Source organism: Rhinichthys klamathensis, unplaced genomic scaffold (genome assembly GCF_029890125.1).
Source record: "Rhinichthys klamathensis goyatoka isolate OS25496 unplaced genomic scaffold, OSU_Roscu_1.1 h1tg000018l_1, whole genome shotgun sequence".
NCBI lineage: Eukaryota > Metazoa > Chordata > Actinopteri > Cypriniformes > Leuciscidae > Rhinichthys > Rhinichthys klamathensis.
This window is the reverse complement of record NW_026606569.1, coordinates 4,700,734-4,713,764: the sequence shown is the minus strand read 5'-3', so window position 1 is coordinate 4,713,764 and position 13,031 is coordinate 4,700,734. Positions and strand designations below refer to the sequence as shown.

Here is a 13,031-nt window from a genome sequence, read left to right as displayed (position 1 = left end):
TCAAGTTAGAAGTAGCCTATGTCATGCGGTAGAGAGAGAGAGAGAGAGAGAGAGAGAGAGAGAGAGAGATGCAATATTATCTAAAAGCCAAACAAACAATGTAATGCAATGTAAACATGTATTAAGCTGTAAACCTGAGGTTTGAGGTTAATGTTTTCCCCAAAATTAAAAGGTTGCAAATATAATCATACCAATACAATGCTTTTCCTAATAATGTAATTTCAACACAATGCTCCTTGTACTGTAGTTATGTATTTGTACTTATATGTAGCCTACTTAAGTATTTGTATATGCTGAAATGTATTATTGTATTGTCTTATTTTATTTCTTTGACGGTATAAAATCTTGAAAAAAAAAAAATCTAGTCTGGATGGGCGTCAAAGATTAATGCTAATTTAAAAGAAACAACAAAACACTTCTGGCGTAAGGGTTGTTATTCCAGGGGCTGGTTGCATAAACATAGCCCTTATGTTGACTTGAAACAGTTATGCACAGTCTTAAAGAAAAAAATGTGATGACTTAAGTTGTAATTAAGTGAATTAGAACTTCGAGTCAAGTTCGAGTTCTCGCGTTGTTACGCAAACCCAGAGCCGCGCAAACCAATCGACTTGTGACAAGTATCACGAGAGTCAGTCTGCAATCGCGGTACTTTGATTCCCGCAGCGCTTGAGCGTTACAGGTCAAACACGTGTGTTGTTCTGCCATGATTGCTCGATGAATTTGACCATCTACGTCGGTTCGCGCAGTCACCTTTTGCTACAGTGATATGAGATGAAGTACAAGAAGTATCTCTCGGAGAACAAATGCGTTCCACGAACAACACAGCATCGCTGGAGAAGGTATGTAATGTTAAATTGTATCAAGATTATTACCCAATGCCGATAGCGGAGGGACTTGGGCCTGTGGAAAATGGCTATAGCCTAATATTATTTTATTTATAATCTACATAATTTTTAAGAAATGTATCACAATGGAATCATATTGCAAAGTAATATTAATACAAAGTAATATAAACACAAAAATGAACAGTTCGAATAATTAGAACAGTGTTAGGCTAAAGCTATGGGGTTTTCTTTCTCTGTAGTTTAATAGTAACGTTATGGTCATCAGATCAGGAATTTGGGAAAATCACACCTTATTAATTTGTGATTTAAATCATTTGAGTGTCAAAATTATTAAGCTTTAAAAGCATCATACATGTAACCAATACAACACTTTTATTATATATATATATATATATATATATGTGTATATTTTTTTTATGTTCAAACATTTTTCTTCTATAACTCTTGATTTTTGCTTTGTAGACGAACCCGTGGACCTCAAAATGCTGTTGATGTGTTACAGGTAAGGATAAAGACCACAGGTAACGTTGAGGATCAGATTGTTAGACTGTGCTGCATTCTGGCACACATTATTTTGGCACCATCTTGTTTTTCAAGACCGCTTTTGAAGTTGGCTTAAAGGAGTAGTACACTTTTTAAAAAACTTTAAATTTACTCACCCCCATGTTATCCAAGATGTCCATGTCTTTCTTTCTTCAGTCGAAAAGAAATTACGTTTTTTGATGAAATCATTCCAGGATTTTCTCCATATAATGCACTTCAATGGGGTCCAAACGGTTCAAGGTCCAAATGACAGTTTCAGTGCAGCTTTAAACGACACCAGACGATGACTAATCTAGTGAAACCATCGGTCATTTAAAAAATAAATAAAGTTTAAGTTTTATAAGCACAAATGCTCGCCTTGCTCTTTTCTGTGAAGCACGTTCGTGACGTCATGTAATACGCAATAACGCACATTACAGAACATAGCAAGCCGAGCATTTGTGCTTATAAAACTTAAACTCTATTTATTTATCTTTTAAATGACCGATAGTTTCGCTAGATAAGACCCTTATTCATCGTCTGGTGTCGTTTACCTATTGAAGGTACCCATTGAAGTCCATTATGTTATATAATAGGCTATATTGGGAATATTCAATTTAATTTAATCAATCAATAATTCTATTGATCAGCATTGCCAAAAGTGGACGTCGTTATTATTTAATACTGTGAAGCTGCTTTGATACAATCTGTATTGTGAAAAGCGCTATACAAATATACTTGACTTGACTTTATGGAGTCTATTTTTTTCTATTTTGAATTCTATTTCCAAACTTTAGATTCTTTTTGAATGCTCTATTGCCACAATAAGCTTTTTAACATTTAAACGTCAATTACTCTGATGGTTGTCCAAATTTAGATTTTTCTCTTTGGAATTTATGGTAAATCATTTTTGTTGTATGTCTTGGGTATTACTTTAGTCACAATGTTATTTTTATTTGCCTTTCAGCAAGACCCAGCTTTGTTCAACATGCGTATCAAGCACATGAGCGATACTTCGCAGGTATGGAGAATTTTAATTACAGATTAGTCTCTTATGTGTTGTAGGTTATACTTCTGTTGTTAGTCATAAATGTTACAAAGTATTGCTTGAAGTAAAGTGATTATTTATCCCCCTAAAAAATTGCAATACATTTTCAATAAAACAAAATATGTATATTGCAACACCGCAGAATCAGACTTCAGAAGACCAGAATCCAGTTGTGACCATCAGCCCTGTACAGACATCCAGTCAGGTGAGGAAAAATAATGAAAACAATTGTTACAAAAAAAATTGTCCAATGAGCTTGATCCTGGATTAAGTGCTTTCTACTGTTGGCATTTTGGGTAATTACATTAAAGATATTTGAGTTTGATTTATAAAGCAGTAAGCCTAGTGAAGTCATGGTTTACAGTGAAAATATAACAGCTAAGATGTGTTAGGCATGATGCGAAGAAGAGTAAAACACCCTTAGCTGTTATAAAATTACTGTAAACTTGCTTAAAGGGATAGTTCACTTTGAAATTAATGTTTTATATGTTTTAGCTTACCTCAAGGGCATCCAAGATGCAGGTGTCTTTGTTTCCACAGTATTTTCAATTTTGATATTTTTAGGTCAAACCGTTCTTGTCTGTCAGTCATATAATGCAGGTCTATGGTAACTTCCTCAAAGAGCATGCACAGAGAAGTCCAAATTAAACATGATTTAATGACTCGTAAATGTAAGTACACATTGATGGCCTAAGACACGAAACTTCGGTCTGCGCATGCGCCGGAAGTGATCACTTGCGTGTGTATGTCACTCATTGTTTACACAGATTTCGGAAGTTTTACCTTTCACTAAACATATTTAGATATACAGGAAAGACGATTTTGATATTTAATATACATAGCAAGATTTCATGAAATGAAACACAAATAAAATGAAAGGAATGATATTATTAAAAAATATTAGTGCTTTGCCAAACAAAGTAGTTCCTCAGAAACAACAAAGTGGTTGCCAAGCAACTCAGAAACATGCAGTAGAGCAGTGATGCTTGTGTAATGCAGTCAGTAGTGGGCTACAGGGCGTTTTATTACTGCTTAGAACATGCCTCAACCAATCTAAATCAAGAACCAGAACTGGCCATTTTATAAACAGATTTTTACACAGGCAACATACAAATGTGTTACAAATTAACCTTTAAAGCTTGTTTCCAGAACCTACTATTCTCATTAAATTACACTAAAGGTGACCGGAGTACAAACATAACTGTACAACTTACCCCGTGGGTGGGATTAATTGTAAAAGACAAAATATACAGACATTTACTGAAGATGGTTATTGAGCATCTGTCTATAATAGATATATTAGATACCCACACATTTATCCATCCATCCCTATCTCATCTACATGTCACCATCCTTCTAGTGTGGTTCGATACATGTACAGAGAAAGTGCTGCACAGTTATGACAAAAAAAATCATAATTGTCAAATAGTTCCCTTGATATTGTACTTAACTTATTTTGATTAATGGAATTTCTATGGTTTTAGTTTGTTATACACTTGAAGGCTTGGTTGTAACACGGTTACTGTAACTAACTCAGCTGGTGGAAAATGTTTTTCAAGCCCAAATAACAGGAGTTTCTGATGTTTCAAAGTGATGCTATGTTTTAGACAACAAATCAATGATTAAGATAATATAAGGTTGGTTTTGGTGACTTAAACAACTCAGAATTCATTTAAAAAACTTTAATTTCCCAAAAGACCCATTGTCCACTATCTCCTCAAATGCAAGAAACTTTCCATACATTTAGAGACAGTCTACTGACATTGAGCTAAAAATAACCCCCTTCCCACAGCTACATAATATCTTTACAACCTGTAAATTATATGTAACATTTTTTTTATTCTTTTAAATATTTTTTTTTCCAGGTTTTAGCAGATGTTGATGAAAAACAAGATGATCTGGATGCACCTGATGAGTCCTTGCAGGCAAGGAAAATGCATATACATGCACTGTCAGAACAAATGATCAACATATGGACCCTTTAGTCACAGGGGCAAAAAGTGCATATTAGTGCCCCATTATCAACACTGTTATAGACAACACATTTAATGTTACTTTAAACTCAACTTGTGTTGCCCTATTATTAATTTGAATGCACAATTAACACAAAGTGTCACACAATGTGTTAAAATGGCGTAAAACAAAAAATGTGTTAATTAACATATACTTTTTGAGAATGTTGATGCTGCACTGTGAAGGAAGTTGATCTAGCCTGTCAATGTGAAGTGATGTGTTCTTTGCCAAAAAGCACAAATCATCAGTTATATTATCAAAACAATTATATGAACTGTAGTATTTTTTCATTTTTACAGCACTCCAGTTTTTTTTTTTCTCACAATATAACCCTCTTCCCACAGCTACATAATATCTTATCTTAAATTTTCTTATAACCTGATCTGTTAAGGTTTATTCATTCTTATAGAATAAATCTAAAAGAAAATATTTTTCTTTTCAGGTTTTTACAGAAGTTGATGCCAGACAAGATGATCTGGATGCACCTGATGGATCCTTGAATGTAAGGAGAATTTGTACAGAATATACATGCAGTACATGTTTGTGTATGCATGAGTATACATAAAAAAAAGTTAATTTTCAAATTAACTTATGTCAGGGGTCCAGACTGCGACCAAATGATCGCATTTTGCCACCATTCCTGCTGATGCGACCAAGTTTTTGATAAGGTTGCGCTAGCATGACCACAGCTTTTCCCACTATCAACAAACGAAATTAAAGCGGATCGAAACTGCGTTAGTCATTTGTGCTTCATGGACAAATTATCTATTCCGACCAATAATAGACTGTGCAGCGTCGCAAGCTACTTGAGTCGTGAGCCGGTTTCAATCACGCGACACCGTTACAACACAGTGCTATGAGATTCAGTGAAGAAATACATTGAATTCGACACAGAATTAATAATATCGCTGCTAGTAAGGAGCATTCAGATTTGGTGCAGAGTTCTCTGTTATAAAATGTACATATCAAATCAAACAGCTCTGACGTGCAGCAGGAGAAATGTGTACCATGAATGAAGAAGCTATAAAAGGATTTAAGCAAAACATTATTTGTTCATCCTTCAAGGATAGCCCCCATTTATAAAACTAAAAGTTTCAAGATGTAGGAAAACTAACTCACTTAAAAATAAAAAAACAGTAAATTACAGTAACAGTGGTCTACAGAGGAGCGCTTTAGTATTTCCACTCCCTAATTTACATTTTCAATCGTTTTGATTTGAATTAATATTAAGACATTATGAATGATAATAAAGTTAATAGTATTTCCACTCCCTAATTTACATTTTCAATCGTTTTGATTTGAATTAATATTAAGACATTATGAATGATAATAAAGTTAATTGTATCTACAACTCAAGCTCGGTACTTTATCGTCAGCCCCCAGTGCTACCAAATACTTTCTGTAAAACTGAGTGGCTCTGGTGCTGCTGCCCTCAAGTGTTAGTCTGGAGCCCTGGGAACTTAAAATATAACTGCGCATTGTAATGTATGTTAAAGGAGTAGTTCACTTTTAAAAACTTTTGCTGATAATTTACTCACCCCCCATGTCATCCAAGATATCCATGTCTTTCTTTCTTCAGTCGAAAAGAAATTAAGGTTTTTGATGAAAACATTCCAGGATTTTCTCCATATAATGGACTTCAGTGGGAACCAAACGGTTCAAGGTCCAAAAGACAGTTTCAGTGCAAACTGCAAACTGTTCAAAGGGCTTTAAACGATTCCAGACGATGAATAATGGTCTTATCAAGCGAAACGATCGCTCATTTAAAAACAAAATAACAAAGTTTAAGTTTTATAGGCTCAAATGCTCGCCTTGCTCTGTTAGGATTAGGGTTAGGGTGTGATGCGCGTTCGTTCGAATAGCGAGTCTCTCCTATTGGAACTCGTTCATCAAAATGAACAAATCTTTTCCCGAGTCAACTCGTTCGTTGAATGAACCAAATGACACGAAAAAAGATTCGTTCATTTTGATAAACGAGTTCGAACAGGAGAGTCACGAATGCGCATCACAGAACAGAGCAAGGCTTTTTTTTTAAATGAGCGATCGTTTCGCTTGATAAGACCCTTATTCATCGTCTGAAATCGTTTAAAGCCCTTTGAACAGTTTGCAATTTGCACTGAAACTGTCTTTTGGACCTCGAACCGTTTGGTTCCCATTGTCCATTATATGGAGAAAATCCTGGAATGTTTTCATCAAAAACCTTAATTTCTTTTCGACTGAAGAAAGAATGACATGGATATCTTGGATGACATGGGGGTGAGTAAACTATCAGCAGAAGTTTTTTTTTTTTTAAAGTGAACTACTCCTTTAAGTATATTTATTTAATATTTAAACATGAAAAACTGTGTTGCTGGTTGATTTAAGGTGTGCCCCTAAATTTTCTGCTCGTGTTCCTAAACATTTTTAGTAAGGGCTACAGTGCTCTTAATAAGTCTGGAGCCAGGGGCGGAGTGGGACCCAAAAATCTACCGGGAAATTTCGTAGACCACCAGCCCTCGTCGCCGGCAGGAATTTAATATAGCATTTACAGTTATACTGATTTAAAAGGAACTTTGTTGTACTTTGCTGGAGTAAAGTTCATAAATGGTCGTTCTTTCCAATAGAAATTTGTAAAACTATGTTGGGTGGACTCTGTGCCTCTAGGAGGGTTCGGGGGCATGCTCCCCCGCAAGAAAATGTTGTACATTTTAAGGTTAAATGCATCAATCTCGTGCTCTCTGAGAGATCAAAATTAAGAGCTTCAACCCATGAACTGCTCGTTGAACAAAGAAAAAGCATTGATTTGTACCAGGACAATAAAGAGGGCTCAAACTTCTTTTTTAGTTATGAGAGTCTCAGTCTGCATTACATTATCAATGGTTTTTTCGGATGCCAAACAATTATTATAATAATGTAATAATGATTTATATAATTATTCCTATGACGTAAAATCCATTTAGCCTATAAATATACTATATAAATGAAAATGAGTATTTCAAAAGTATATTTTAGCCTACATTACACTATAATATAGGAAAATTAAAATACTTTTGTCCTAATTTCTTCACTTGCAAGAAATAAACCCTTGAGCTTTTATTTAGGAGAAAACACCAGATAACCATGCTGATCGCGTGAGCAAAGTAATCACGCAGCACAAACAGGATGCTATTCTTAAAGTCTTGTGTCTTGTGTTTTATAAAGGCACAAAGCCATATCATGGTTTCAATTTTAGTTTGTTGGCAAAATATAACGCTAGAGACCTTAATATTAGGTTATACATTTTACATCTTTACATATGTGTTGGGAAAAGGGAAAAGAGAGAGTTCGGCAAAAGGCGGATTCGAACTCGCGTCGAGCACATCAAATGCTGCTTTCAAGTACCTCAAACCCTACGACCTACGCCACTGTAGCTATTGAGTAATGGGCGTCTTTTTGGGCACTTAGTGCAAATATGTGCTATATGTGCAAATACTCTCCCGATTGCCACTCCGCTACTGTCTGGAGCCCTGCCTTATGTGTAGTATCATGGCCTGACGACTTGTATTTTATGTTTGAGAATTGATTTGTTGACTTTAACTTTCAGCAACAAGTTGCAAAAGAGTCAACTACCCCTCATGGTTCAAGCATCCTACACAATAAAGTGGAAGGAAATAATGTGCAGGTAAGGATACGGTGCCATACAAACATTTAATTTTCTGTTATGCTTTCAGTTTTTAACTGATGTTTTTAAATGAATCCCTTTTGTATAGGTACTCTTCCATGAGAAACAGAAAATGGCTGACTACCAAGAAGAATCAAGTGATGGCAGTGATGACATTCAACATGAAGACATTACAAAGAATGAAATTATGAAGAAAACACCTAGCAATGAAAGCCATGTATCTCCTTTATGGACAGTGTCAGAATACAGTGAGAAAGCACTACATGAACAAAAAAGAAAAGAGCATGAGTTGCTCCTCCTAGCTCTAAAATTAAAACATGGTTTGACTGATGAAGCACTAGAAGACACGCTTCAAGTCATAAATGCTATCACCGGTAAACACTCAGTGTCAACTACTAAACATCTCTTCTACAAAAACATAACTGATTATAAGGACTATATTATTATCAAGCATTTCTGTTCAGATTGTATGGTCTTAATGGAAACAAAAGATGAAAAAGTAGGTTGCAGAATTTGCGGCAAACAAGTTGATGCAAAGGAGCATGTGAAATCAGGAAACTTTTTTATTGTTCTCCCTCTAGAAACACAACTACGAAATATTATTGAACAACACAAGTTTTCGCAGTTGACCGTCAATAACAAGGATGACGTAAATGGTCACTTGGTTGATGTATGTGATGGTCTGCTCTATAAAAAGACCTTTAAAACCTTCACACCTCTAAAAGATTGCCCTAGCTTTTCAATCACCTTTAGTTGTGATGGTGTACCTTTATTCAAATCCTCTTCACAGTCCATATGGCCCCTGTTGTGCACTTTAAATGAACTACCTCCCGATCTGAGATCTGACCATATTATGTTAACAGCATTGTGGTTTGGAGCTAAAAAGCCCCCGATGAACATCTATCTCGACCCATTTGTGAATGAGTGCACTGATCTACATGAGCGTGGCTTTGATTGGGTTACATCTGATGGTGTACGTGGTACCAGCAAAGTATATGCTTTAATACTTGTAAGCGATTCTGTTGCCCGTCCACTCCTACAGAACTTTAAGCAGTTCAATGGGGAGTTTGGATGTTCTTTTTGTCTTCAGAAGGGAACACTTGTCGAACGTGGTCGGGGAAGGGCCAGGGTTTACCCATTTGAGGAAAACATAGAACTTAGATGTCAAGGTCAGACTTTGGAGCTAGTAACGAGAGCTGTTGAGACAGGCACACCTTCAGCCGGTGTAAAAGGACCTTCGGTGTTGTCCCTTTTACCTGGATTTGATATAATTGAGGGATGCGTCCCTGATTACATGCACAGTGTCCTCCTAGGAGTTACAAGATCTATCACTTCGCTATGGTGTAACTCTGAAAACCACCAATCTCCTTGGTACTTAGGCAGGTCCATACCACAAATTGACAAACTACTGTTAAAAATAAAGCCCCCAAGTAATGTCTCCAGAACACCTCGATCCATAAAAGAAAGACATTACTGGAAAGCCCATGAATGGCTGATGTGGCTACTTTACTACAGTATCTCCATTCTTAAGGGAATTCTACCTGAGAGATACCTTAATCATTGGCTGAAATTTGCGAGTGGCATAGCTTTGCTGCTAAACACATCGATTTCACCTCAGCAGCTTTTAGAAGCACAGGACCTTCTTCATCAGTTTGTATCTGAGATGGAGCCCCTTTATGGTATAGGCAATGTCAGCTACAATGTTCACCTCTGCCTTCATCTTTCTAGAAGTGTCCAGAATTGGGGGCCATTATGGACCCATTCTGCCTTTCAATTTGAGGCCTATAACATGGAGTTGATCGAAATGGTGAAAAGCACCCAGTCTGTGCCCATCCAAATATGTAAACTTTTCTGGATGAAAAAAGCACTTCCACTGTATGCCAGTCAAACACTGAAAAATCCTTCCTCAGAGTGTAGTGCTGTTCTTGGTCAGTTATTGAGGGGAAAACAAGAGCGAAAGCATGCAGTGAGGTGTTTGGGAGTTACAGCTTTTGGACCACCCAAGAAAAAAATGATGGCACATGATGACTACATTGCTTTGCATAGTGTTGGTGATCGGGTAGAGAAGCAGGTTGTAGAATATTATAATCGAGTGTTTGTCGATGGTGCGATTGTTCATTCCCAGGCATACCACCGTTCAAAGAAGAGGAATTCAAGTGTAGTTCGTTTAAAAACTGACAACACATTCTTCTCGGTTAAAACGTTCATAGTGACAGATGTAGGAAATGGCAGAACTTGTTATGCTATTGGTCGCTTTTTTGAGGAGGGGAAGCACAGCTTTTCTGCTTGTGTTCAAAATCCTCTACACTTTCATCCTGTCAAGAAGGTGCTGTCTCACCTAACTGCTGTACATGCCTCAGCAATTGAACACAAATGTGTGTACATGCCTTTAGAACAGCACAGATGTGATTACATTATGACTTTTCTGAACTATTATGAAGTAACAGTTTAATTTTTTTCTTTTTTTTAATGTCTGGCATCAGTGACATCACTTTTTGCAGCTCTGCCAAGCTTTGTTGAAAGCACCAAAAGTTTATTTTCTTTGAATGCTAGTGGAGAACCCAGGTTTACATAGCTGCATAAATTAGAGAAATTAAATTAGGGACCCTAGATTATTTGAAGACAAAACACAACTGTACATTATTCTGTATGCATCTGCATATGTAGTGCATGTATGTACTTTCTTACATATATATTTATGTATGGCTATTGATGAAAAACAAATAAAATGTATTTTTTCAAATAGAATTTGTGTAGTATCCGTTTTGTTTTTATCAGCCGATTAAGAAGAGGTAAAATAAATACATTTTATTTATAAAAGATTCAAAAATGGGTAAGAAATTGAAATGAAATGTTGATGTGAAGACTTGATAAAAGTGTAGACTTGATAAAAGTTCAAACTTTTCAAATAAGGAAAACAAGGAATGAATAAGAAAACCATAGGCATGTAAAATGTATGTATGTTTAAATAGTTTGGCATATATAAATTAAACATATTGGTGACATATATGGTCAAAACATACAGTATTATATAAATAATAATCATATACATAATAATAATATATGTCAATATACTCATTTAATATGGCACATTTATATATGTTATAGACCTATATCGACATATATCTAGAGATAGGTATATATGTGATAGCAATATATTGTCATATATTTAGCATATATGACAGCGTCACTTGCGATATAGGGACATATATGTCATATATTACATTTCCGTATGGGAATCATGTCATCTTTTGCCGCGCGCACCTTTGCGCTCATGCGGACGCGTCGAGTTTAAACAAGGCGCTTTAACCAGCTCAGCCACAGTAACAGCTCATATTTAGCCAGCTAAACTTTTACTACCCTGTTAGAAAAAATATATAGTTGCATAGTTTCATGTGGTTCTTCTCCCTCGCTGTATTATGGGTTTGTTATGTGAGAAATGTGCTGGTTACGTTTGTGAGACAATCAACTGATTACTATTATTATATAATATATTAAGACCCTTGATCCTCACCTGACTATGACTTTGTAAACTTTATCCATGATGTGGTTTTGGACTGTGGTACAGAAACAGTGACAATGTTACACACTCTTGGCTTACTCTGGCTATTCTCTGCTGTCTCAGATATGTTTGTCCCGTTTTAGCCACCGTAGCTTCTTTGAAAGGGCGGGGTGATCAGTGGGCTGAGCCCTTAGTGCAACTCGCAACCAAACCGCTAGATGCCGCTAAAAATCACACACTGCACCTTTAAGTTCAGTGTGGAGCACAAATACACTCAGCAGTGAAAGTCCGCCGCTTCTGTTCACTTCTGGTGAAGTCAACAGTGTGAATGATGTTACCTGATCATATGAGTGCCAATATAAATAGTGTCAACATTATTTCATCAGTGTCTAGTTTAAAGTTCATACCTGATTCTCTGTCCTCTGCGCTGCAGCTGATACAGTGTCGTGGTTTTTATGTTCATCCATCGTACACAGGAGACATATAAACTTCTGATCAGTGCGGCAGAAAACCTCAAGGAGTTTATCATGTGTTTGGCAGATCATCTCCTGCAGACGTCCAGTGGCATCAGTCAGATTGTGTCTCTTTCTTTTAAAGAAACTCTCATGTTGTTCAAGGTGACTCTGACAGTAAGAGTTTAGACACCCCAGACAGGACTTGATGGCTTTGCGTTTTCTTCCATCACAGACGTCACACTGCACATCTCCAGCTCCAGCGTAACAGTCATCAGGAAGTTTAGTCTTCAGTTTCTCCATCACTTCAGCCAGCATGGTGTTTTTAATTAAAACAGGTCTTGGACTGAAGGTCTGTCTGCACTGAGGGCAGCTGTAGACTCTCATCTGATCCTCCTGATCCCAGCGTCCTGTAATACAGATCTTACAGAAACTGTGTCCACAGGAAGTGGTCACTGGATCCTTCAGGAGATCCAGACACACTGAACACTTGAACTCATCCTGAGAAATTCTGGCTTCTGCCATTTTACTGCTTGAATACAGAGACACAAACACACAACAGCTCAACTGCACTTCAGTTTCAGTTTCTCTGAACTGAAGAGTTTCCTGTTTCCTGGTTCTGTGTTTGAGTGATGTGTGAAAAACATGTGTCTGCAAATCTGTAAAACAGGTTCCTCCCTCCAAGTGTAGTGGGTTTCCGTCTGCGTTGTTTTCTTCTTAATAAAAGAGATCCCACACGATGATGCAGTTGTGATGTGATTTACTCTCGGCTTCTCTCAGTTTCTGTATCAAAATATAACAGACCCCATCAGACACTTATAACAAGGAGAATCTCTGGTCCGTGCCTCTCATCGCCATGACATCCTGCGAAAGAGAGAGGGCGCCCGGAAATTACATCAGCTTTACCCTCACGCTTACACAGCGTTACTTACGTAATGGTGCTTCCTTAACATTTTATACAGAATAACACATTTATAAAAAGGGTAAAACAAAGACAATAACACGGAAA

At 36.7% G+C, this 13,031-nt stretch overlaps 1 protein-coding gene across 1 annotated transcript in view; it reads right to left on the bottom strand.

Moving 5' to 3' along the window:
- The window catches only part of LOC130070048 (tripartite motif-containing protein 16-like), a 38,385-nt gene extending 25,653 nt beyond the window's left edge, over positions 1–12,732 (bottom strand). Inside the window, exon 1 of the mRNA XM_056234328.1 lies at positions 11,978–12,732. Coding sequence (XP_056090303.1) covers positions 11,978–12,547 — 570 coding nt within the window. The 5' untranslated portion in view covers positions 12,548–12,732. The remainder of the gene's footprint in view (positions 1–11,977) is intronic.
- Positions 12,733–13,031: the final 299 nt, after the last annotated feature.